Below are 27102 nucleotides of genomic sequence, written 5' to 3' on the forward strand. Positions count from 1 at the left end.
TTCCCAGACTCCAACAAAACGGTGGCGGTTTCAATGAGTGGTGAGATGGGGGTGGGTGGGTAAGAAAGAAGTGCTGTCTGGCTGAGCTAGCAGCCGCCAAGCCCTCACTCGCATTACGGAAACATCAGCTTGCCTGGCAAGGAAGTGCTCCGCCACTGCCAGCAGGTGCCGTGGGCAGTGGCAGGTCCAGCAGCACTGTTCCCTCTAAGGCATGTGGTCGTGCGCGCTCTCACAAGTTTTTGGATGTCCACTCAGTTTATTTTAGATCCAGCTCAGGTTCAGTCAGGATGGCCCCATTCTGAATGCATGTGCACACATACTGCCACCCAGAACAGAGCTGAAAAAGATTAGAGGGACCACTGGCCAGCAGGCTCTGCTGGATAGGATTGCCTACATGCAACCTCACTGGCATGTTTAATTCACAAGTTGTTGAAAATATACAAAGATATAACTTAAAGCATGTAAACTGTGCCAGAATAAGTCCAAGTTAAGATGAAACAGGCAAAATCGACACGTGTAGCACTAATCCCATGTTTTGAAGCCTCCTTCAGTCAGTACAAAAAGCATCCAAGATGTTTTATATTGGACACCATCAAAAGATTTTTTCATGATCAATGCAAAACTCCTTTTAAAACAACAATAAGTATAAACTATTACTTCATTGAGAGATGCAATAACAACATGATAAGGAAACAATAGAAGGGAAGACTTTGAGAAGTTTTTCATAACTTACAGCTGTTGTCTTTCTAAAAGAATCTGCTTTGTTTTATTTATTTATTTTATTTTTTACATTTATATCCTGCTCTTCCTCCAAGGAGCCCAAAGTGTACATAGTTAAGTTTCTCCTCACAACAACCCTGTGAAGTAGGTTAGGCTGAGAGAGAAGTGACTGGCCCAGAATCACCCAGCAAGTATAATGGCTGAATGGGGATATGAACTTGGGTCTCCCCGGTCCTAGTCCAACACTCTTACCACAACAATACACTGACACTTTGGTAGTTTGTAAAGTACCCTGTGCTCTAAGATTTTTGCCTGTTTATTGGTCTTACTACAAGCAAAGGAGAAACACAGAATTTGCATTGCAAAAACTACTCTATAGAACTTATTGTAAAAAACAGACAAAGATCATGTTCTGTTTAATATACCTACTGTAGTGAGGAGTTCTGTTATGTTAGAATGGTTGGTTTAGCAACAGCTAATGCTCTTAAGTAGCTAAATAGGCTCCCCCATCGCTTTCATATCCTTGAATATTATTACAAAAAGACTAAAACCTCCAAAACCATTTAAGCCCAAAGGAGACGTGCTCTGGGGTCAGATATAGCTACCTTTGTTTCCTTTTGTGATAACACTTTTTGTACATTGATTTTAAAGTATTTTATGATGTAACTTTATCTATAGTCATAATGCCAAAATCTTTATCATCATTGCTTATGTTTGATTTGAACAATATCTTCTGAAGCATTCATAAATCTTCTGTGTTCTTGTATTCTTATTTTCAGTGCTTGAGCTGTTTGCCCAATATAAATTAAACCATGTCAGATAACATATAAACCACTTTAGCTGTATTACAATTACCACGTGTGTGAAAATGAATCCCCCTCCCCCGCATGAGTATATTGTGTACCTTCATGTATATGTTTGCATGAAGTGCAAGAACCACATTTATAAGTGCCAGTGATCTTTGGAACACATTTTGCTTTTCCTTGTTCTATATCTGCCCTCACTAATAAAACTTTAAAGATGGACTCTTTCTTTTTTCAAGAGCCCCTGGTGGCGCAGTGGTAAAACTGCCGCCCTGTAACCAGAAGGTTGCAAGTTCGATCCTGACCAGGGGCTCAAGGTTGACTCAGCCTTCCATCCTTCCGAGGTCGGTAAAATGAGTACCCAGAATGTTGGGGGCAATATGCTAAATCATTGTAAACCGCTTAGAGAGCTCCAGCTATAGAGCGGTATATAAATGTAAGTGCTATTGCTATTGCTATAACCAATGTCAGGTTGTTGTGTGCAGCCTGGTATGTGTTTTGTTAGATGCCAATGTTTCAGAATCATTCTCCTTACTTGATAAGTAATAATCCATACATCAAAATATTTTTTCATCTCTAGATCTATTTTTTGTTTAATTTGTATACTTCCTGACTCCAAAGCTCCAAACATTGTTAACATTTGTGTAGAGTATCTGTTCTAGATTTCTGTATGACCTTAACTACTGCTCTATTGATAATTTTGGTGGGATAACCACTATACAAAAGCCGTTTTGCTCAGTTTAAGAGCCTCTTGTTGATAGTCTGAAATATCTGAACAATTCCTACATAGTCTCAGAAATTGGCCATATGGTAAATTTATTTTCAAATGTCTGCGATGATGATTAATGAAATGTAAAAGAATTTTTAGTGATAGCATAGAGTTCATCCAGACAAAAAATGTTTAAAAGAATCACTAGAACGTACGTGTGTGTATCTATATCTATATCTGTTATCTATATAAAATCACTAGTGTAGTGACCATAGTAGTTTAAAAAAAAAAAAGTGTGTGCTCTGGATTCAGAATGTATTTAGATTCTAACACACATACACAAACATTGGCTGCTAATGGAACTACTTTGCTCCCCAAGAAATCCCATGCTACTGTATGTAAATGTCTTGGCTGAATCTAAAATAGGTTTCCCCTACTAGAACAGTGTCTAGAAGGTCCAAAATAAAATGTGTTGGACTTTTTTCTGTTGTCCTGTTCAAAAAAGTGCTCAGCTGCAATCCTGACCCCATCATGCTGTCCATCCAATGTACACAATAATACATTAGCCTCCAATATCATATCTTCTACAAAATTAATTTTAAAAATTATGTAACTTTTTTGGTACAACAAAAGGATTTGGAGAAAAATCCAAATACTCTGAAAGAAGCTCCAATAAAGAGCCACAACCTGAAACTATAGGACACCCTGGAGGCCAGTTACTTCTCTCTCAGCCTAACCTACTTCACAGGGTTGTTGTGAGGAGAAACCTAAGTATGTAGTACACCGCTCTGGGCTCCTTGAGGGAAGAGTGGGATATAAAATGTAAAATAAAAAAAATTTAATAAACCATTTGGATTGAAATTAACATTTGTTCCATATCAATCCAAACACCAATATACAGTGCTTTGAAAGAGTGATCCTTAGGGATGCTCGCTCAGTCATTAGAACAAACATATCTAAAATGTTAGTGCAATTTATCTAAGAATCAGCAGTTGACAATAGTCTTTACAGAGCAATGTCAATAATTATAAAAGAAGCAGACAAAGGGGGAGGTACTGTAGTGATGAACAAAGATGGTTAATGCAGTGGTTCAAAAACAATTAAATAATTAAGCATGATCCTGCTAGTCAGATAAAACTCATCAAAATATGTGTTCAAGATGCTTTAATTTTAGGTTGCATACATGACACACAATTTTTTGATGACAGTGGAATATAGGATTCCTATTTTCTATATCTTACCAACATTATATTAAAATGTACATTTAATACTAAATGTATTAAATATCTTTATATATATTTATCTTGGGCATACCTGTCGCTAATCCCATGCACGGCAGCTCTCGCGAGTTCGAGCAGCTTCCTGATAGCGACAGGGATGGGTGGGAGGGATGAAAATGGCGGTGGCAGCTGGCCAGCTAGTGGGGAAACAAAATGGTGGTGAATGGTTGCTGGCTGGCCGGTGAGCAAAGAGGGAGGGTGGGCAGCCAGGATGAAAACTGTGGTGGCGGTGGCAGCGGGTGGGTAGGGGAAGCAGCGACCGGTAGGCTGGGGAAGCATGGGGTGGGGGAATAGAGGTGGGACGGCGGGAGAGAGGCACAGTGGTGGTGGTGGTGGACAAGAGGCGCAGATGCTCTGCCCGATTCAACTAGTAAATACATATTTACTTATGTATTAAACTTCCTAAATAGATTTTTACATAGCATTTAGTGTATTTTCCATGTACACCAGTTGAAAGTCCTATGTCTGTTTGTCTGCTGTGTTGCAGCTTCTCCAAGGTTTCACCAAGGGTTTCTTTCAGTCTTGCTGCCTGAGATTCTTTAACTGGAGAAGCTGGACATTGGAGCTTAGACTTAACACATGTAAAGCCAGTGTGGTGTAGTGGTCATAGTGTCAGTTTGGGATTGGAAATAACTTGATTCCAATCCCAAATAATCTCACAGTGTTGCTCTCCATCAACTGTTGTTTAGAGAAATACTGCCTCTGAACCTGGAGATGGTGTAAAGCCATCATGATTAGTAGCCTCTGATATACTTCTCCTTGATGGATTTATCTAATCCTTTTTAAAAGTTATTTAGGCTAGTGGCCATTGCCACGTCTTACGGCAGTGAATTCCATAATTTATTATTCTCTGTGAAGAAATGCTTCCTTTTTTTCTATACTGTGGATAACCTCATATCCTAGTATTATAAGAGGGAGAACAACTTTTCTCTAGGGATGCGCAGGAATCGCATTTCAATCAGTTTCACAGCACAACCTGGGCACTTTTTAAAAGGGAGGAGCTCAGGTCCATACCTGCTCCTCTGCCGCTTACCATGGCTTCCTGTTTCGGCAGTGCCTCCTAACCCCCAGCTGCCATTGTGCAACAGCAGCGTTCCTCTCAGCTACCCTTGTGCAATGGCAGCATGCACATGGCCTCCACACATGCCTAGAGGCCATGTGTGTGCCACTATTACACAATTGCAGCAGGGGCGGGAGCACCACCATTGCATGATGGCAGCTGAGGGGCGCACCACCAAAACAGATTCAGTGAATGGTGGAGGAGCAGGTATGGACCTGCTCTCCTCCCTCTTAAAGGTGCCTAGGCTGTGTTGAACAATGCTGACTGAACTGTGATTTGTGCACTTCCCTACACATCATTCCCTACAATGATGGTCTCCACATCATTAATAATGGTATAAGTCTCTATGATGTCTCCCTCCCCTGGCTATTCTTTTGCTAAATATACTGTAGCCCAGTTAAGAGAGAAAAGGATCTAGTGGGCAGGTTGTCTTACTACTTTTCATAAATTGTCACACAGCTGCATGCGCATTTTTCAGTTTGTATGCACTCAACCTGTTGCTTATGCAGATCTGGTAGTAAGATGCAAATGTCCTGTTTGGGCAAAACTGGGCCAGGGCTGGAGAAGGCACTGGTGAGAGTTAAGTAGGTAGCAGGTTCCTGAAACTAAAGGAACTTGCATGAGCAAGAGCATGTCAACTTAAGGTTGTAGCCCACATTCCAGGTTCTGAGACTTGCTTGAATAAATTGCACTTAGCAACCTCATAATGCCTTACAGTGAATTTTTCTGATAATGAGCAAAATGGCTTTAACAACCCGATCATTTCAGTTTCTTCTAATATAAATGAGGGCTCATGCAGCAACATAAAAATAGCACAATAGCCATGGTAATGTGCAAGCTGCACATAAAGATATTGTGTCCTTGAGTTCTTGTATTCCCAGTGTAATCATTTAAAAATTCTGTAACTGCCGTGTGCTGGTCTAAGACCAAAATAAAGTTCTTCATCCTGTAATCACCGTAGTAGTGATGAAACACTGTGATGTGGTATTTTAAGAACATAGATAGAATTATCCTGAATGCATGCTTGCAAATACACAAATACATTCCTAAACTTAAGTGCTCATTTCAGAAAACAAATGGGTCAAGAAAGTTGCATTTTAACTTTCAATCTAATTCTAGTGGTATTTTGATGTAGAACAAGAAGGTTCAGACATTACGGCGGCAAGTAGGAGAAAACAGCAGATTCCCACTGAGCACGTGCTCCCACTACCACCACCATTTCTATGTCATCTGAAACCACCAGATCTGCTGTGGCAACAGTAGTGGGAGCGTCATCAGGAACCAATGGTTTTCTCCTACTTGTCACCGTGATATCATAGTTTGTTCAAACAAGGGATAGTGTTTGACTGACTTGGTAACTGGCTTTCCTAAGGTTACCCAGTGAATTTATAGCTGAAGTATGACTTGAACCAGAAACGACCTGACTTGCAGCTCTTTTGACAACTGCAGTAGCTTCCACCTGTAGTAGGCTATGAAGGCTGAGAAGCACAGAAGATGTTGGAGAATGGTGGGTTTTGTTTTTGTTTTGTTTTGTTTTGTTTGGGACTATGTGTATTACAGGTTGAGCATCCGTTATCCGGAATGCTCCAAAATCTGGACACCACTCGTTCGCAGATTCCCAATTTTGCTGCTTTTAAACATGCAGTCAAAACTTACTTAAGTGAGCGGGGGTTGCGGGTATGCTGGTCTCTCTGTTGTTGTTGGCAAGCGAGAGGTAGCTGGGGAAAGTGGAAGTGGAGGCGCGCTTCCTCGCCTTCTCCACAATAGGCCTGCAGCCTTTGCTGCTCCCAGATGCTACCCAGCAGCTGATCGGTGGCATCCACATGCTCTGGAGGCTTCCCTCTGGCCAGGGAAAAAATGGGCACCGACGAACACGGGCTCTGCGGCAGAGTTGCGGGCGGCCCAGAGTGGGCCCGCAGGGCGGGTAGCCGAGACCCCCTCAGCACTCATATGTGAAGCACTCTGGGGGGTCTTGCCATGCAAATAGAAGTGCCGTAATGGAGGGAGGTAGGAGCAAGGAAGCAGGGTGGGAAAGAGAGAGAGAATAAAAAAATAAAATACAGTAACCTTTCGTGTTTAGATTTGGATCCCATGCCCAAGAGATCTCATTATGCAAATATTCAAAAATCCGGTGGCATGCATGGAGGCATGGTTGCTGGCTACACAAATGGCCACTGTGCATGCCACCAGCGTGATGGCAGCTGGGGGATGTGCCACCAAAACAGGAAGCTGCAGTGGAGAAGCAGGTATGGACCTGCTCTCCTCCCTTGTAAAGGTGCCCGGGCTGGACTGTGAATCATTGATTGAATTGTCATTTGTGCACATCCCTATCCCAGACCAGTGCTCACTCCTCTTGCACCACTTAAAGGAATGCAATGATTGATTGAGTCAGCATCTTCTAAGCTCTTTGTAGAACAATTCAGTAAGTTTAAGATTGTCATAAGTAAAAGAATTCTTATGCACAACCTGCATCAACATACTTTGCTAAGCTAACATTGTAGAAACATAAAATTACTTTGCTGATAATCATTTCCGGCAAATGTATGTAAATAGAGTGTACTATATACCTACTAATCATCATAATTACTACTACTCAACCACATAAACCATTATTCTGCTGGCTTGTAACCCTCATTCCTCTGCTAAATGTAAAGCCACTCCTACAGGTTTTTTTTAAAAAATATTGAAGCACAGTTGAGATGTTCTCTCATTATTCAGAGAAAAGACAGACAGGAAGGAGGGTTCTGTTTTAAGTTGCAAGTAGAATGCGAAAGTGAATGACTGGGCATGTGAATGACTGAGTCTCTACATTCTGCCTGCTTGGCGGAATAGCATTCCACTTTAGAATCTGAATAAAGTGTCTGTATGCTCAGTTTCATATACATAGTGGAAGTAGTCTATCTTTATATACCGTGTTTCCCCGAAAGTAAGACCTACCTCGAAAGTAAGACCTAGCAGTAATTTCTGATGTGCCGCTAATATAAGCCCTCCCCCGAAAATAAGCCTTCCCCCGAAAATAAGACCTAGGCGGGAGGCGGGGGTTTGCGGCCGCGCGCTGGCCGCAGGGATCGAGAACGGCAGGAGACGGGGTTGAAACTTGGGGCACTACCTCGGAGTAAGTTGTTCTGTGCTTGCCTGCCGTGGCGGGGGAGGTGTGTGCAAAATAAGACCTACCCGAAAATAAGCCCTAGTGCATTTTTTGGGCCTAAAATTAATATAAGACACTGTCTTATTTTTGGGGAAACACGGTACAGGTGACCTGAAATTCTGCATGGTGATTCATGAAGGTTTTGCTAGCACTCCTGTGTTGTCCACTTACCCCATTCCTCCAGTACAAATCCTCAGGTACCAGTGTTACAGCTGTACTGGCATAACCTTGTGTTGTGTGCTGTGCTGAGCTGAGTTGAGCTTAGCTAAAGAGTTCTTACTAGGGCATGAGACAACTCAGGAAAGTACGATTTGGTAGTAAATGCTGGAGTCCTAATATAAATGGGCAATCAAGGAGAAATGTAAATGGGAATTGAGGAGGAATGAGGGTAATGGGTCCACAGGTAGTTAGATAAAATGTCTGTATGTATGAAAGATTATTTTACTGTGTATATGGTAAAGCAATGCAAAACTAATTTCTTTACAGTGGAAACAATGCTCTTTTCAATGTTGCAGATATGTGGTGTTTATACTTGTGGCCCTATTTAAATATTGCCTACATTCAAATTGGCCTCTGGCAGGGATTTTATCCATTGCAAAAACAAAACAACAACAAAATGTCTTTGGTTGTCAATAGAATGAGAAACTTTATTCAGGATGGTCTGTTCAGCATTTCATGCTGGCTACTGGGAATATGAACTGTTTTCCCCGGCTTGTATCTCTCTAATAGTTATCACACTGTAGTACTAAGTAATTATATATTTATAAGTTGATATATTGGATTGTTTATTGTCTACAGGTTTGTATTATTGAATACTAAATAGCAATAGTAAAATAGAACACATTTTGAGTCTTTCTGGGCGCCATGAAAAACCTTTGTGCTTTGGGTACAGATACTGAAAGATCCCAGGGACTACATAGTGAGATATTTAAAAACTTAGTCCCCTTTCCATACTTTTCCTTGAATTTTGTGGTTTTCCTTTTGGGTTGGAGTATGATGCAAACATCTGATAGAGTTCTGTTTTGTCATTCATTGTTTGTAGCCTAAAGAATGTAATGGGATCAGAATTCCAACTGATACCAGTAAGCCAAACCCCAATGAAGTGGAATTTGATAACCTTTATTTGGATATGAATGGCATCATCCATCCTTGCACACATCCTGAGGACAAGTGAGTAACTCTTGTGTACTTTTATTTTAAATAGTGTGTGATGGGCATTGTTTGGGATATTAATGTAATCCCATGCATTGCAGGCCAGCGCCCAAAAATGAAGATGAAATGATGGTGGCCATTTTTGAGTATATTGACAGACTTTTCAACATTGTGAGACCAAGGCGGCTTCTCTACATGGCAATAGATGGAGTGGTAAGTATGGAAATGTTTGCCGTCTTAATGTTTGGAATCTCCAGTAACTAAGAGCATGTGTGGACCTTGACATGCTCCAACACATGTGGCAAAAATTTGAAGCAGAGCTGGATTGTTCTCAGTTGGGACAGAGGAGGAAATGTTGGCAATAAATTCCAATTTTCCTTTTAAAAAATAAAAATAAAATTCCTGTAATATATATTTAGTGAACTCTCAAGTTCTGTGATTAAATTTTCCAAGTTAATATACGAATGAAACTGCATTTGAGAAAAACAAATTGCCTGTCACGATGTTAACAGTAATACTGTTCTTTTAGGCTCCCCGTGCAAAAATGAACCAACAAAGATCCAGAAGATTCAGAGCATCAAAGGAAGGAGTGGAGTCTACAGAAGAGAAGCAGAGGATAAGACAAGAAATCTTGGGAAGAGGTATATAGATTTGCTACCTACTTACTTCAGTGACAGGTGACCAGAGAGCGTAGCTGTCTATGAAACATTCATTGCTCTTAAGAGAAGCTATGTATGGCAGATAACAAATGACTGGTTGGGAGATGAGATTCTTAAGCACACATCCTTAATATATTATATGAGATAATGCATACAATCAGGAGTGTGTGTGTGTGTGTGTGTGTGTGTGACGATTTCTTGGGAGTGTTGGAAAGCTGCAGAATATGGTCTTGGGCACAGAATTCAACCTCTTGAAAATTGGGCATGGTTGCTTGGAGTCCTGCTAGGAATCCTTGAAATCCTGCCAGGAGTGTTGCGGGGGAGGGGGGATTCAGTCACTCTTTTCCACCTCCAGCCGGTAGTCTGTGTTTCACTCTGCCTCTCTCCCTGGAGGATCCGAGTTCCTAGATTCTGTACATCAGTGGCACTGCTTCCCTTTAGTAGTTCTGTGCAGCCATGACACTCCTCCCCTTCCTGCCCAGCCCTCCAATCCCCAGTTGATTGCCACTCCTGCTCCTCTCCACTTGTTCCCCCCAATTACCTGGCAACCTGTGGGGTTTCCCTTTCCCCGCCCACACCCAGGCTTGAGTCTAGCAACAGCTCAGCAATGAGGCTGGGCTGCTCGTGCCTGCTCTGCTCAACCCACTGCCACTCCCTCTGTGCTTCTATGCCATCGGGAGTGTGTCAGGCTTGTAGCAGCATCGTGGGAAGAGCTATGGCAGGTGCAGTGTTCCTCCTCTCTCTTTTTGGAATGCCAACTTGGATCTTGTTGTTGGGATCCTACTGGCTACTTTTGTATAAAACAAAGCAAGTTTTCAGTTCTTGTGGCTTTGAAGATATTCTTGAAAGGGTGTGAGTAGCACATTGTAAAATTGTAATAGCTGCTGAATAAGATGTTTAGTGCTAGAAGAATAGGGTTTCAGTGCTTTCTCTAGTTCCTGTTAACATACTTGCTCTCAGATATATGTCAGCTATCATGTGTGTATCTGTTTTTAACAAACTGGGTGAATGAGAGCCAGTGTGTTGTAGTGGTTAGAGTGCTGGACTAGGCCCAAGGACACCCGAGTTCAAATCCCCATTCAGCCATGATACTTGCTGGGTAACTCTGGGCCAGTCACTTCTCTCTCAGCCTAACCTACTTCACAGGGTTGTTGTGAGGAGAAACATAAGTATGTAGTATACCGTTCTGGGCTCCTTGGAGGAAGTGCGGGGTATAAAATGTATTTTTTTTAAATTAACTTGAAAACCAAATTTGCATGTATGCATAACAGAGGATCATAGTCTGGAAGCAGGCAAATGCCAACATTGGAGTACCCCAGAGGAGCAGCAGGCTCAGAGATGATACTTTTAAAAACATAGAGCAGAAGCACAGTGCAAATTGTGGTATTTGGCATCTTGGAAAGGCAGTTTCTAGGGACTAGATAAGGAGAGAGGAAGAGTGAAAGCTCTAATAACCTTGCGGCTGGTTGGCATTGGAAAGTGGACAGAAGGAGAAGGGGCAAGGAGAGAGAGTGAGAAAAAAGAATGGAGGGGAAAGAGCTTTTTCTTCTTTTTTAACCTGTTTGTATCTGCTGTTTCATGCAATGCCAGAAGAGAGGACTTCCCATCACTGTTGAGGATTTTGGGTCCCTTGCAAACGTTTTGCAAGGAGGGTAAGGAGAGGGTGCTGACATAGCACTCAAAGTCTGTGGCTTGTGTGAGCCCACAGTTAGCAAGAGTAGTGCTGAGTTTTTCCCAGTCAGCCAGGAGTTAGCCTTCAGCAAGCTCACACAGAATAATGCTGCCTCAAAGGCTGCTCTCAGATAATCAGATACAGAGATAAGCCATGCAAGCCCACACAGAGGGGGAACCCAAAGATTCAGGTTTCCAGGAACATGCAGGGCAGGGCAGGGCAGTTTCTCACAACGGTCGCATAGGTGGAGTGCTCAGAGCTAGTGATTTCTGCTCTGTATTAGCAATCTGGACTTTGCAGTTTAATGTTCCAACATAGAGGCATCAGTGATGCAGAGTTAGGCAACCGGCTGGCTAGCTATCTCAGAGCAATAGCTGGCAGCAGGCACTACCAGGCTCCCACAGCAACAGGAGGCAAAAAGGGTTTGGAAGAGTCAGAAACAGAAAGACCATGAACTGACTAGAGGAGACAGAACCTCATTAGGGTTCTGTCCACTGCAGGATTCTAAAGGCAGAAAAACTCAGTGGTCAAAAGGACTAGACTTGAGAAAGGTATGGATGTGGCTCTTTCTGTTCAGAGGAAGCACAGACCAAAGGTCTCTGTTGTTTCCAATCTGCATAACTTGTTTGGGATCCTGTCCTTGATTGCATTCCAAGGTGTCTGAATAGGTTAAAAGCTACTCCAACCTCAAATGGAGGTTGCTTATCACATTTTTATATTTCTTTGCTTATCAGGAATTCAGGTTCACTCAAAGGACTTACATGGTTCTGTGGGGGTGCCTCCCTGCTAGCTAGATGGCTTTCCCACTGTTTGTATGTGTTTGTTTCTGTTTGTATGACACTGCTACTTGATCCTGGGCAGAGGCCAGCTTCCTCTGTGGTACCTCCAGTGTCAGAGGTAAGATGCCTCTGAATTCCAGTTGCAGGGGAGCAACAGCAGGAGAGAGGGCATGTCTTCACCTCTTGCTTCTGGGCTTCCCAGAGGCATGTGGTGGGCCACTGTGTGAGACAAGATGCTGGACTAAATAGGCCTTGGGCCTGATCTAGCAGGGCTGTTGTCATATTCTTACCAAGTCCATGCTCTGTGATGTGCCTTTGTGAAACCAGAGTCTCCTAATGAGGGGGGAAGGCTGTTTACTAACATTGTGATTAGCAGAATCAGGGTAAACTGTGGGAAACCAAAGGTCATGCAGATTTGCATGCCTTTGTTGCATAATGGATGTAACAAAAATACTTAGTTATGTTTGATCAAAGCAAGCTGTGGTTTAACTGAGCTTTTGATAAATATGCTGTAGGTTCAAAATAAATGAGGTGGAATATGTTCCCTGATCCAGCAAATTATCCTTATCAAATAGTTTTTAGTTCTGTTGTTGTTGTGTTTTTTTTCTTTTCAGGTGGCTTTCTTCCTCCAGAAGAAGTAAAAGAAAGATTCGATAGCAATTGCATTACTCCAGTAAGTGCTTAACTTTTAAATTGGGGTAGGCACATAATCTTTCATAGTCCACTGACTGATTCCCAGTGAATTAAAATTTTCTCCCTCCTGGGTTCAGAAAAGTTGAGTAAGGACAAGCTAGGGAGCAGTAGCTCTTCTCTCAACAAAGACTTCTTCACTGGCACTTGTAGAGGGGAGTTGCCTTTTCTTCTGTTGCTGAGCAGTGTTGTTGCTGAATAGTGCTGTACAGCAAGAAGAATGCGGAGAGTCAGAAGGAGCATCCTAGAGTTCAGCTGCTGCTGCAACAACCCAGATAACAGCTTGTAGCAACACAGTATGGAAGCAGTGGGGAAAAGAAAAGAGGAGGAGGCAGAGTGCCCCTGCAAATAAATGTGTTCTTATTTTCCTCTAGCCCCCTGTGGCATTTGTGTGGTGTAATCAAGTCTCTTCCCACATATGTTTTTCCCTCTTACCAGGCTTTGGGTAAGAATAAATGGGAAAACAAAGGCTTATAGGGAACTACGATGCTCTGAGACAAAGGATTCCAAACCAGGACTAGGATTTGTGACAGGCAGGATGAAGAAAGAGAAAGTTGTATTTATTTCCAGAGCTTAATTACTGAAATGCTGGGGCTTGATATTGCTTAGGATCCATTCCCCTTTGCCCTCAAAACTAGTTTCCTCAGTCCTGAATATGTAAGCTGGTAGATATGCAGTGGTGAGAGGGTAGTATTTATTAATTTCCAATTGAGAAGTTCTGAGCAGGACTACAATCCCCAGAAGCCCGCGCATCCTCCCAGCAGCTGCACATCACTCTCTGATCGACTGCCCCAAGCTCCCATTGTTCGCTGTGCTGCCCAGCTGACTTTGTGCCAGTGCTGGGCAGCCAGTTAATGGGCTCCCACCACCAGCGTGCTACCCTGGGGTAATTGCCCCACGATCTGACACTGCCTGGTGGTGGTAAGCGAAGGGAGCTCCAATTTTCCCAAAGTGCGCTGGCCTAGTTTGTACTATTTATGAATTACTTTTCTGTTTTTTTAAAGAAGACACACCAATTTGCAGTGCAGTTTTTCATGAAGCCGTTGATATGGTCTAGAATAGCACTTTTGTACCACACAGAGGCATGCTTTTTCTTTATTATTACATCATGTGCTCCAAGGATAGGATTTGAAAATTTGTTCTCTTTATCAACCCTGGTAAATTTTGGCTCAGCTTAGGACCTGCTTTATTTGGCCTGGAGACTTGTTTGGATACAGGGGTAGTGTTGTGTTTCAGTTATTCCTGAACTTCAGCAGACTTGATCTTGAGAGTGTTTGTGGCAGTTTGGCCAGTTCTGTGTCATGGTTGGAGAAGGTTATCCTCCTGGTGCATTCATTTGGAAGGTTGAGGCCCCTCCAAAACAAAATTTGCACATGTGCCCTGAAATTTAACTTTATCTCTAAGTTAAATTTCCCATGCTAACTTGGCAAAGAGGCACCTTTTTAATGTGGTGATTCTCTTTATTTAGCAGGGGGAGAATGACTGGCCCTATCCACCCCAGCAAAGTACTTCCAGTGACTGTTGCTGGTGTCTATCTTATGTTTCTTTTTAAGATTGTGAGCCCTTTGGGGACAGGGTTCCATCTTATTTGTTTGTTATTTCTCTGTGTAAACTGCCCTGAGCCATTTTTGGAAGGGCAGTATAGAAATCGAATAAATGTTTTAAATAAATAAAATAAATAAATTGAATAAATAAAAAAAACAAATGAATGGCTGCTATCTTTCCAGCTCTTATATAAAGACTTGGTGTAAACTTTACCAGGCATTGAAACTTGCTTATATTTCAAACATAAAATTTGAAATTCTGATGATGAAGGTTGGGCCTTCTCTGAAGCCATCCCCAGCTTTGGAATGTATTTCCACCCAAAATACGAAGTTTGCCCTCTCTGGTGGCCTTCAAGAAAGCTTTAAAGGCACATCTTTTTTAAACCAGGCATTTAGTTTTAGTGTTAATTGTGGTTTTAACTGGTTTGTCAATAAGCTAGAAATTCATATTAGGCAGTATATAAAAGTAATAAAATAAATAAGTAAAATTTCAGCCTAATCATTAATCAAGTTATATGTTACTGAGCCTCATTGTTCCCCAACTGCTAAATGGAACATACAAATGCTGGCCTAAATAGTTTTATAAAAATTGTAAATTGAAAACAAACAACATCATCTGCCATCGATTCATTGACTGGTCTTGAGGTTAATCACTTATTTCTTGGCTAATAAAACAGGTTTAGTAACTGATTATCTGTGGCCAGGTCTTTGTATACTTTTTTTGATGTATTTTTGAAGCTGATGTGTAATAAATCAGTTGTGGATTTGTACTTATATAGTCAGGTCATCCTAATATATGGATCATAGAGAGCAATAAGTATGTGATTACACATGCCTGAAGTCTGTTTACTCTGATCTAACTTATGTGCTGAATTCCCATTCTTTAGGGAACTGAGTTTATGGACAATCTTGCTAAATGTCTTCGCTATTATATTGCTGATCGTTTAAACAATGATCCAGGATGGAAAAATTTGACAGTAAGTTCCGTGATCTGTATTTCGAGCAAAGTGGGCCTTATTCTGTACTTGACCATAGCTCAGCAGCAGTGTACTTCTTCATATCAATAACTTCCAAAAGATAAATTTGCATTGATGATGGAGTAACTACTATATCCATGAATGTTGTTTGGGTTCTTCAAAGTTATTGATATGTGCTATAGAACAAAGGTATCCATATGTAGAAATCCTGGAAAACCTTTTACTAAAATGAATGTTTAGGTGTTTAAGAAATAATATTTAGGTCAGATAAAGTGATCTCATAATCTTGAAATAAATACCTGGATTAGCAAGTATAGCCTGGAACCGTGAGTATCCATGAGTACTCTAGACTTGGATAAGCCCAATTGAATTTCGATACCTTATCGTTGAGAAACAAGGCTCCTATGCCATATCACCTTTGAAACAACCTTGGTTTCAAAAGCTGTTTGCTGTGAAGCATGGCAGGACGGAGGGGTGTGCTTGGCCGTAATAATAACTTTATTTGTTGGCTGCCCGCCCCATAACAACCATCTCTCTGGACAGCTGACAATGATAGATTCCTTCAGCAAAGCTGGAGACACTCCCTCATTCAATAAGGCATTTACTGCTTAAGAGCTCCTCCTTGCTAGATTCAATAAGCCATGAAGGGCAAAGGTTTTCTTACCTCTAAAAACTAAGCTACATGTATCCATTACTTTATTCTCCTTAGAGCAGGGAGGCCCCATGCACAGTTAACCCCTCCCACCAAATATGACATCATCTAGATGGAGGGAGGATATACTGGGTTCCATGATGCAGCCTACTCTATAGCTGAGAGGCACTAGCGAAACATCACCAAGAAAGCATGGTATTATATCTGTGTCCTGACTAGGCAAGGACAGGGCACCAAGCAGCAATAATAAATGGTTCTGTTAATTGTTGAAAGTGCAACCTGTTGTTTATGTTGCTTCCTTTATGTGTATGTGTGTGTTTTCCCCATAGGTTATTTTATCTGATGCTAGTGCTCCTGGTGAGGGTGAACACAAAATTATGGACTACATACGAAGACAAAGAGGTAAAAATAAATAAATTTGCACATCAGATATATCTAGTGATGTTAGTAGAATTGCATGTACCAGTTTGATGTTAATAAATGTATTTTCTTATGTTTAGCTCAACCAAACCATGACCCAAACACTCACCATTGTTTATGTGGGGCTGATGGTAAGTCCGTTTCTAAGTTTTTCTACAATAGCAATCTATCGGTGAAGAATGAAATGGGTTCATCATACTGTACTGCTATGCTTCGAAAACATTGTATGGGTGGTACCATCTTGGGAGCTAGCATTGTATTTGGAAGGTTACTATAAAACATATGATCCCTGTACTGGTTGCTGCTGCATCCTTCTGCATCTCCCCACCCACCGCTGCTGCCCCGTCTGTCAGTGTTCTGGAAATGTTTTATAACTGGCATCCCTTTTCTTTCTTGTCTTTAGAATTGATATCTGTGACTTGATTCAGATAGTTTCTGACCCTCACATCGTCAACCATAGTACAGTCTGTCAGAATGACTGACTGACATAGCCTTCAGCAGAGATTGTATGGATGTGCTGATTGTATGAAATGTGGCACCTATATACAGTGACGTTCTTACCCCTGGACTTCAGGGCCGAAGTCCAGGGCTTCCCCCCCCCGCCCTTTAGTCTGTCCTGGGTGGTGTGGTTGCCGCTGGCCTGCACTATTCCAGGCGGCCGAGTGTGATTATGACCTGTGCCAAGTGCTTTAGAGACGGGGGGAGTGGGGAAAGAAATGTGTATGGGATAAGAATAGGAGGAGGATGCTTAAATTGCAATGGGGGGCCTTCAGCAAAGGGTGGGGGGGGCTCCAAAGGCGTTTAGGTCTAGGCTCCAAAATTATCTAGGTGCACCTCTGCCTATATAACAATAACTGTGATGTGCTGATCATAGAAGCCCTTTTCGGAGCCTTTGTTACTGTGTAAGTTGTAGTGGCAGTGGCTCATGCAGTGCACCTCCATGAATTGACTGGGAATATCTTGTATTCCATGCATGGAACTGAAGGGCGTTGCTGACACTGCCTCTGAAGCAGGTCTATTATTCCGGGAGTCTTTTTTTTTTTTTTTTTTTTGTAGTTGCTGGGAAAAGAAATTCCTAAACCTACCACCAGTTTATTCATTAACCACCCAATGAAGAACTGCTACAAACCTGGCATTGTTTAAATTTCTACAAGTGCCCTAATTTCAGAAATACAAGATATTCCCAGTCAGTTCCTATTCTGCTCTGCATCTAACTGGGTTGCCTCCTACTGCTGCTTTCTTCTTTAGATTACGAGCTCAGTATGTGTTTCAACTTCTCGGTTTCCCTCTTGAGCTGATTCTCTGATACATTAATTAAAGTAGTTAATTAGCCATTGCTTAATTCAGTAAGTATAGCAATATTGTTCCAATTGGCTAGCTGTGAAGATTATTTTGCTATTTTTACTATATCATCATTTTGCTACTTGCATTCTAAGCATTATACAGTATTGTATCCAAATCTAAGGGACTATTCACATATGTAATTGTGGAGAGGCCTTCAAGAGTTTAATCTTACAGTACTGGGAGGGATCCCATGTTCAGATAAACATGGCTTCCTGATCTGGTCGTTCACTCCTCCCAATTTGGGGGCATGGGAGAAGAGCGTGAGGCCAACTTCTGCTCTCTTGAGTACAATAATCATGGAGTGGGGAGTCTGAAAAATGGAGAACATCGAGCTATTATTGTCATTGGTCACGCACAATTTTAATATTGTATATTTGTCTTTATTTCTTTTATAGCTGACCTTATTATGCTTGGATTAGCTACACATGAACCAAATTTTACTATAATAAGAGAAGAATTTAAGCCTAACAAACCTAAACCGTGTGGTCTTTGCAACCAGTTTGGGCATGAAGTTAAGGATTGTCAGGGTTTTCCAAAAGAAAAACAAGGAGAGGTAGGTTAAACAGTTTACTGGACTCCTTTTCATAAGAGACAATGTGATGTGCAGAGGATGAAATGATAGTTTTGGATATGAGTGAGCCCTGATCAGATTCATGCTTGGCCATGAAGCTCATTGGGCGACCTTGGCATGGAGTCGCTATCTTGGGCTAATATACATCAATAGAGTGTTTGCTGGGATTTTTTTTTTTTTTAAGGGCCAATTGAAGGGAAAGGATCATAAACTAGAATTCATTACCTTAGTAAACTATCTTTTTCTTCAAAACCTAATAAATTATGTGATGTTAATCCCCCCCCTCCAGTTGCTTTAGAGTATGCCAAATGTTTATAAACATTGTGGAACAAAGATGAAAATTGGGTCGGGTGGGAGAGTGACAGATGAATGTAATCAATGCAAGATTTGGCTTTTTTCTTGATTAAAATTCCTTTCACTTAACTGCATAATTGAGAAAGTAAAACAAATTGTATGTCATCTTCCCCTTTTTTTGCAGCACGATGAATTTGCAGATTGTCCTCCTGGCATGGAACAAGAATTTATTTTTATTCGGTTGTGTGTTTTAAGAGAAGTAAGTACTAATATTTAGAATGTTTCTGCATCATGGCTGCAATCCTTTGCACACTTACCTGGAGATAAGTTCCTTTTTATATATAGTGGGATTTATCCTATGGAAATATGCACAGAATTGGGCTGCACATTATATTTCTGCTAGCAGCTGCAGAAATGTTTTATCCATTTCTTTCTCTTTAATAATTTCAGTATTTGGAAAGAGAATTAACAATGGCCAGTTTGCCTTTCACTTTTGATGTGGAAAGAAGTATTGATGACTGGGTTTTCATGTGTTTCTTTGTGGGAAATGACTTTCTTCCTCATTTACCATCATTGGAGATCAGGTATGAAAATCTTTACTGTATGAAGATGACAAATTATAAATATTGGCCAAATCCAAAACATATTTTGGTATCCCAAAGGGCTTGGGCATGCTCAATAGGTTCCTCCCCCACAAAAACAGCACAAGTATCACAAGTTAGTTGAGGGGCGAGGCAAAAGCTTCAGAAGCCATTTGCCATGAGACATGGGTCTCGGGATGAGGGACTGTTGTAGAACAGGACTGAAACCTCTGTGGGTAAAATTTATTGTTCCATTACATTACCCATTGCAGCCAGGATTAAAAGTATTTTGCTGTTCTAAATTCAATAAGCTCTATTATTTTTTTGTAGGGTGTCTGATTTAAGACTCTTTGTTGCTTTTACTTATGCCATATGTTACATCCAGTCTTCTTAGCTGCTATTTTAAGGATGTTTTTGGCTGCCGATTTTACTTTTATTTTCCTGTAGCTCATATCTTTTTCTCCTTTTCTCAAAATTACCTTTTATTCTTGGCCTAAAAGGCAAAATAGAAAAATGATAGATAGATCCTTTGGTTGCTGTGGTGCCTGGGCTTATCCATCACTAATTTAGTAGTTTGAGGGAGGTGGGAGAGAGAGTGTTGTTTGCTCTTACATTGCAGGTGATTGAGAAAGCCCTTTCACTGCATTAGATGAAGAGTTTCCCAGATCTCTGTCGCTTCTAGCCTGCCTGAATATGACAATTACAGCAAATATAAGGGGACAGTTTGCTGTCAATTGGAGCATGTTGCTCAGCTCTCATTTTTGAGGTGCCATATGATAGAGTGTGAGGGTGGGATTCTGTCTGTCGCTGGAGGAAGGGGAGAATAAGGTTTTCCTAGTCACCAGCAGAAGATTCAGCCATCTTATGTAGGGGACAGTCAGTGAGATTGTCTCCAATTGACAGATGAAGACACTTGTTCAGACTCTGGCTAAGTGTTGTTGTTGTTTTTATTATTCCAGGGAAGGAGCAATTGATCGTCTAGTAAACATATATAAAAACGTTGTGCACAAAACAGGGGTAAGTCACTTTCTTCCACAGATTAAATATCGCCTTATAGAACTTTAAGGGGGAAAGATAGTTACATTCTTTTTTTTAATTAACCATTTACAGGGGTACCTTACAGAAAATGGTTATGTCAACTTGCAAAGAGTGCAGATGATCATGTTAGCTGTTGGGGAAGTTGAAGATAACATATTTAAGAAGCGAAAAGATGATGAGGTAAAACAGTTGTTATGAGAGGGGTGTGTGTGTGTGTGTGTGTGTGTGTGTGTGTGTGTGTGTGTGTGTGGTTTTGGTGTTCTCCCCCCATCCTAGAAAAGTTTAATTACAATAAAGAAAACAATGAGTATGGTTGTATATTACCTTTGTATTATCTGAATCAATCTTCATCTCTTCTTTAGCTTTCTTATAATATGTTAATTTGATTATTAAGACTATTTCCAGGGGTCACAGATTTTGGTAATTGGACAAGAATTGTACTGGTCACTGACCACATCCTTTCTCTTCTCTGTGGGAGGGACGGGGAACAACCGAGTTCTGACTAACATTCTCTTCAGTTTCAGATGCTTCAAATGCCTTTGCAGGCTCAGCATGGCTGCAGAGGCAAGTCCCTGCCCTTGTATCCAAGTAGGGTGAGGACAAGGAGGCAGAGTCTTGTCCCTGCCATGCTGAGCATCTTTGAGGCTTGGAAGGCAGTGAGACACCTTGCTACTTTTAGAAGCTTCATGTAAGATCAGGAAGATGCTGCTGTTCTCCTCTCAGCTTAGAAAAATAGGGAATTCTGCCAACCTCATGCTGAGCCTCCGAAAGGCTTGGAAAGCAACTTCTCCCAAGCTGGGACAGTACAGGGGATCTTAACATCCTTTTTTAAAGTGCTTGTTGGTGCTGGCAAGCATATTTTTGGGCCCCTGGCTATTTTCCAAATCCTCCTTTGCTTTCTTGCTTAGGTGCTGTCAAGTCGGTGTCGACTTCTAGCAACCACATAGATAGATTCTCTCCAGGATGATCTGTCTTCAACTTGGCCTTCAAGGTCTTTCAGTGGTGCATTCATTGCTGTTGTAATCAAGTCTCTTTCTTTCAATTTTCCCCAGCATTATAGACTTCTCAAGGGAGCTGGGTCTTTGCATAATGTGTCCGAAGTATGATAGTTTGAGCCTGGTCATTTGTGACTCGAGTGAAAATTCTGCACTGATCTGTTCTGTGATCTATTTGTTTGTTTGTTTTTCCTGGCTGTCCATGGTATCCTCAAAAGTCTTCTCCAGCACCAAAGTTCAAAAGCATCAATGCTTTTTCTATCTTGCTTCTTCAAAGTCCAGCTTTTGCATCCATAGAGTGTCATGGGACCACTCGGACCATTAGCTGAACGATTCTAATCTTTGTAGGCAGAGACACGTCATGGCATCTAAATATCCTTTCCAAGGCCTTCATTGCAACCCTACCAAGTACTAGTGTATTTCTTAACTGCTGGATCCTTTACTGTTGATGGTCGATCCTAAAAAGCAGAAGTTATCCACCACTTCAGTGTCTTCATTGTCAATTCTGAAATTGGTTGCTGTCCGCGTTGTCATTAGTTTAGTCTTCTTTACATTTAGTCGTAGTCACTGTGCTCCTTGACCTTCATTACTAGAGCTTGCAGATCATCCGAATTCTCAGCTATCAGAGTGGTGTCATCAGCGTAGTGCAGGTTATTGATGTTTCTTCCTCCAACTTTATAACCACGCTCATCTTCTTCCAATCCAGCTTCTCTCAATATATGTTCAGCATATAAGTTGAATGAAGAAGGAAAAAGTATACAGCCTTGTCTTACTCCTTTGCTGATCTGGAACCAGTCTGTTTCACCATGTTCTGTCTGGACTGTGGCTTCCTACCGTATATATAGGTTTCTCATGAGAACAATGAGATGTTCTGGGATGCCCATTTTCCTAAGGATATTCCACAACTTGATATGGTCGACACAATCGAAGGCTTTTCTATAGTCAATAAAGCACATATTGACTTCTTTCTGGTATTTGTTGGCTTTCTCAATGGTCTTGCTTGGTCTCTCCCAATGGTCTCTCTTACTGGTCCCTTAATAATAGAACTGCTATGTTCTTCCAGCATGAAGCAACACGGATGCAGTCTATTAATGATACTGATGCAGTCATTAAACATGTTATTAACTCACAATCATCATTGGCTACAGAATCATTTAATTAACCCACTGGTAAAAGTTTAGGGTCATATTGAGTAACATATTCAGCAGTCTCATTAATCACATCAAAAACTTGTTTCCACTGCATGACTGAAAAGTGTGAAGGACAAGAAGTCCAACAATACTAGCAATTATCATTAGATAATTACTCTTGGTTTTGAATCAAGAGTGTTGAGAAGTCTCCCAAATGAGTTGGAGAGAGCAGATGCCACGGGCCACATGCTTATATGTGTATCCTTATGACAGTATCTTCCCCTTATTCATTAAAGTATACCACCGCATGACTAGAAATCTATATAGCTGCAGTTACAGTGCAAATTGTGCAAAATATGCCCCATGAAATTAAACAAAAAACCTGTTGACTCCAACAAAATACTGACTGTCCCAGCATTTATTCATTTCAATGTAAAGCAACCTCTAATGTAGGCTCACAATTGCCACTCTCCTGGGGTAAGGAACAGCTCTGAATCCCTTGAGTAACAAATCCAAATGGTAGACATGGCAGTAAATTGCTGCTGTCAAATGCATGTGCAAGTCAAGATAACTGTAATTGGTTACTGCCAATTTAGGTAGTACATGCAGTGCACATTTTAGCTCCTTTCTGCCTTGCATGGTATTGACCTTTTTGAAAGAGGAGGGAGATGGTGCATATACAACACTGACATGGGGATATCATAGTGATCTTCACGAAGGATGGGGACTGATCTCCGTGCTGCCTTTTCAAGTACAGTTAAGATGAACATGGAGGTCAAGTCTCATGTCACTTTCTTGTGGAAATGGTGGGAGAGTGCTCCCTCCCCCCAGGCACTACCTGCTCCAATTCCCTGAGGGATTTATAACACAAATAGTAGGTGGGTATGGGTGAAGTGAAAATGTTTTGTGGCTTTGTTTCTTGTAAGCATCCTTTTAGGACTGTGTGGTGGACAAGTCTCCTGGAAAACTAAATGGATGCTGCTGTACATTGGCAGCTTCTATATGTGAGAGAATAGAACTCCAGGTTAGTTTTAAAACAAAAAGTGGGTCATTTTGCAAAATAATTATGGTGAGTGAGTCAAAGTCTAGGCGTTTTATTCTTCAAGCATAGGCCTATAAATGTTTCTAACTTCATTATTTTCCCATGTGGCTTATGTGAAACAGTTATTCTGATATCTTTGTTGTAACTCTAGGAAAATTTCAAAAGAAGACAGAAGGAGAAAAGAAAAAGGATGAAGGTAAATATAAAGTTTCTAATCCTGTTATTTGTAATTCCATTCAGATTGAAACAAATATTGTAGCTGTATTCCTAGGTTTGAATGAAGAGTTGTTGTGTGTAGCCCAGGGGCTTGGACATACTTGGTGGGATTTCTGACACACACACCCCGCCGAACTTTCTCCATATCACTGACTGCTTTTGAAGCTTCCTTTGACATGCAGCATGGGTCTTATTGATCAAAAAACACCTATACCTTTTTGGATACATGGAGTTAGTTCTTTGGATCTTAGCCAGAGAATAAATTCAGGATTCCAAGCGCTATTTTGGAATCTTGATTTGTTTTTCCTTGAATAGGAGACTTCCTCAGACTGCTTTTAGAATTCCTCACGGTCTGTAAAAGTGACTTGATGTGCAGCAAGGAGGTTACGCTTCAGGACACACTAGTATCAAACTTCATTGCACATTTAAACCCCTTAAGTGCAGATTTTTTTTATTCTGCCATATCCTTCTTATGAAATAGATCATTTTCATTACATTTCTCCTCTATCATTTTTACACTTGTTTCCTAAAAGCTCATTTTGTAGCTTGTCATACAACCTTGAGAAACCATGTTTATTTTTTTCCATTGCTGTAAAGAGAGACAGGTGGGCATTCCCTAGGTTCAACTTCTACTATAAATTTGCCAGTTGTCCTTCCACCAAGTTGATACTCCTGCTTCAGTCCCACCCCATATGTCACACTTGAGTAAAGGGAAGCTTAGGTTTATGGAGCCAGTTCTCATAACTGATCTGAAACATCTCAGAATTGTCTAGCAAAACTGATGTTCATGATATACTTACATTATTGATTTCATTGTGACAAAATTCAATTGTGACATTATTGATTTAACAGTACTAATTACCCAGTGAGAGTGCCTCTGTGTTCAGACCAAGTGTGCTAGTAGCAGTCCGTGAAGAGTGCATAAGTCGTGTTTCTTAATGGAGTGCCTAGATTGATAGTTCCATTTTCTGTAAACCAATGTAACAAACTTGATATGTTAAGCATGCGTGTGTAAAGAAATGTCAACTGAATTTCTGAAGTCAATATTTCATTGTTTTATAAAATAAGGATGGCCAGCTTCTGTATTCTTTTCTCCAGATAGAAGTCTGGGGGCAAAACTACCTAACTCTCACCTTCATCTGCCTTCCCTTGCCCCATAGTCAGGCTTTTAAATAAAGTTGGTGATGTCTTAGATAATAGGAGTATGATAGATGTTTGAGGAATGAATGTGTTTCTGAAAAGATATTCAGGTGGCAAGCTGGCAACAATCCTTTGTTCTTCCAGCATATGCATAAAATAAAATATCTATGAAATACAATAAGAGATTCCTTGCTTCCTGAGAGCTGGTATAGCAAAGTGGCTAAGAGACTGAGCTACAAATTGGCAAGTCCCCAATTTTGAATCTCACCTTTGCCATGAACTCACTAGATGCCCTTAAGCAAGCCATTCTCTCTCTGTCACTATCCCCTCAATCAACAGTCCAGACCAGTGGCGTAAGGAAGGCCACTGGTCTGCACACCCACCCTGCACAACACCACTCCTCTCCCCCACCCCCTGTGCATGGCAGCAGCTTCCCTGACCAAGCAGCCCAGGGTAGGCTGCCCTGCCTCTCCCACTCAGCTTTGAGTGGTCGGCAAGGCAGCTGAGTACCATGCTATCCTCTCAGTTGGCTGTTGTGGATGCAGCGGAGACAGGGCAGCCTATGCCGGCTGCTTGGTCAGGGAAGCCACCACCATGTGCAGGGGGCGGTTAGAGAGGTGGTGCCGCCTGGGGGGGGGGTGTACCACATGGGGTGCCCACAGCAGGGAGAGAAGGGCCACTGCTGGGTGCCCATCGTGGTGGCGTTCCCAGAAAGTGCTGGAGGTGGCCCCGCTGTCAGCTGTACATGGGTTCATTGAACCCATGCATACAATTACAGCTCTGCCCCGATCCAGACCTGTTTGACAGGGCTGCTGTTAGGATTACATAAAGATTATGTATGTGAAGCTCTTAAATGCTAAGTGATATTTCCTTACAGCTGAAACACTATTTATTTTAACACACCTTGATTTAAAATAAGGTGGGACCACCTAGGGCCAGATAAAATTAGCCAGTCAGTCAGTTTGTTACGATCTTTGATCAATTATGAATAACAGCAGAGTTGCAAATTAACAAAACAGCTAGCAACCATTACAGAGATATATCCAGCTACCGTGCAAAATTTAGCTACTTGATTCAATATATTAACATGGTGATCAGAAAGAAGGTAAGTAACATAAAACTCATCAGCATGCTAATAATGTTAATAAGGATGTTAATAAGGGGAATAATAAATCTAAGACGCAAGTCTTGGTAAAAAGAGCAGCCAAGCAAAGTTGTTGTGGGGACTGATCTGAGCACCCAGTTTTTTATTCATTATTTACTTATCATATTTCTATATCTCCTGATATGTGCATCTCTAGGTGGTCTAAAAAGAAAACACAAGAGGTATAAAAACAGTTAAAATTCACAAAACAAATAATAATCTCTCAAGATAAAAACAAATTACATAGTTGTAAAATTTCAGTTAAATGTCTGAGAAAACAGGTACATCTTGATGGTCTTCCTAAAAGCAAACAGAGAAGGAGATGCTCTTATTTCAACAGGGAGTATATTCCAAAGCCCCAGGGCAGCTGCAGAAAAGGCCCAGTACTGAGTCGCCATCAAATGAGCCAGCAGTAGCTGTAACTAGACCTCTCCAGATGATCTTAATAGGCAATTGGGTTCTTGACAAAGAAGATGCTCTCTTAAGTACCCTGGACCCAAGCTGTTGAGAGCTTTATAGGTAATAACCAGCACTTTGTATTTCACCCGGAAATAGCAGCCAGTGTAGTTCTTTCAAAATCGGTGTTATGTGGTCCCTTCGGGTTGTCCCAGAGATCAGTCTGCCTGCCGCATTTTGTACCAATTGTAGTTTCCAGACTATGTTCAAAGGCAGCCCCACGTAGCGTGCATTATAGTAGTCAAGCCTAGTGGTTACAAGCATATGCACCATTGTTTTAAGGTAATTTACCTCCAGAAATGGACATCACTGACATATCAGCTAAAGCTGATAAAAAGTGCTCCTGGCCACTGCCTTAAACTGAGAAACCAGAGGGAGTTTTGGATCCAGGAGCACTACCAAGCTACGTATCTGATCTTTCAGGGAGAGTGTAATCCCCTCCAGAACAGACAGATCTAGATTGTGATCCATTGATACTCATAAAAGTGCGTTCTGCACCTGCGCAGACTAATTTGGGAGAAATTCATTAGCTCCAGTAAATGCCATCTGTGTGTATTCTGCATCCATTGACTTTCGTGGTTTGGTGCCCATTCCCTTCAGATCTAGATCGTGATCCATTGAGATCCATAAGAATAGGTACTGCACCTGTGCTGGATCCTCACGGTGTAATGCTGCAGCTCCTCAAGGCATCTGCATTTCGCCTCCAGTGTGGTGCTATTTAAAGGAAGGCTGGACACCATGTTCCTCAGTTCTTTTCCAACCGTCGTTGCGGACAGACCTCGTGCTGCTACTCCTCGTTTGGATAAGGTCCTCTTTCGAGAGTTCACGACCAAGAAAGAAAGAAAGAAAGAAAGATTGTCTTTTCAGTTATTGACTACAACTATGG

General features: G+C 41.4%; 1 protein-coding gene across 2 annotated transcripts in view; it reads left to right on the top strand.

Annotated features, from left to right (window-relative positions):
• The window catches only part of XRN2 (5'-3' exoribonuclease 2), a 106721-nt gene that overhangs the window by 11682 nt on the left and 67937 nt on the right, over positions 1-27102 (top strand). Inside the window, exons 2-14 of one of the 2 annotated variants that reach the window (XM_053246084.1) lie at positions 8763-8890; positions 8974-9085; positions 9402-9513; positions 12597-12655; positions 15104-15193; positions 16175-16247; positions 16346-16396; positions 18005-18162; positions 18659-18733; positions 18925-19058; positions 20015-20072; positions 20166-20273; positions 23412-23456. In XM_053246084.1, the coding sequence (XP_053102059.1) occupies positions 8763-8890; positions 8974-9085; positions 9402-9513; positions 12597-12655; positions 15104-15193; positions 16175-16247; positions 16346-16396; positions 18005-18162; positions 18659-18733; positions 18925-19058; positions 20015-20072; positions 20166-20273; positions 23412-23456 (1203 nt within the window). The remainder of the gene's footprint in view (positions 1-8762; positions 8891-8973; positions 9086-9401; positions 9514-12596; positions 12656-15103; positions 15194-16174; positions 16248-16345; positions 16397-18004; positions 18163-18658; positions 18734-18924; positions 19059-20014; positions 20073-20165; positions 20274-23411; positions 23457-27102) is intronic. The other variant, XM_053246085.1, reaches the window with a different exon arrangement.

This window comes from Hemicordylus capensis, chromosome 4 (assembly GCF_027244095.1).
Source record: "Hemicordylus capensis ecotype Gifberg chromosome 4, rHemCap1.1.pri, whole genome shotgun sequence".
NCBI classification, from domain to species: domain Eukaryota; kingdom Metazoa; phylum Chordata; class Lepidosauria; order Squamata; family Cordylidae; genus Hemicordylus; species Hemicordylus capensis.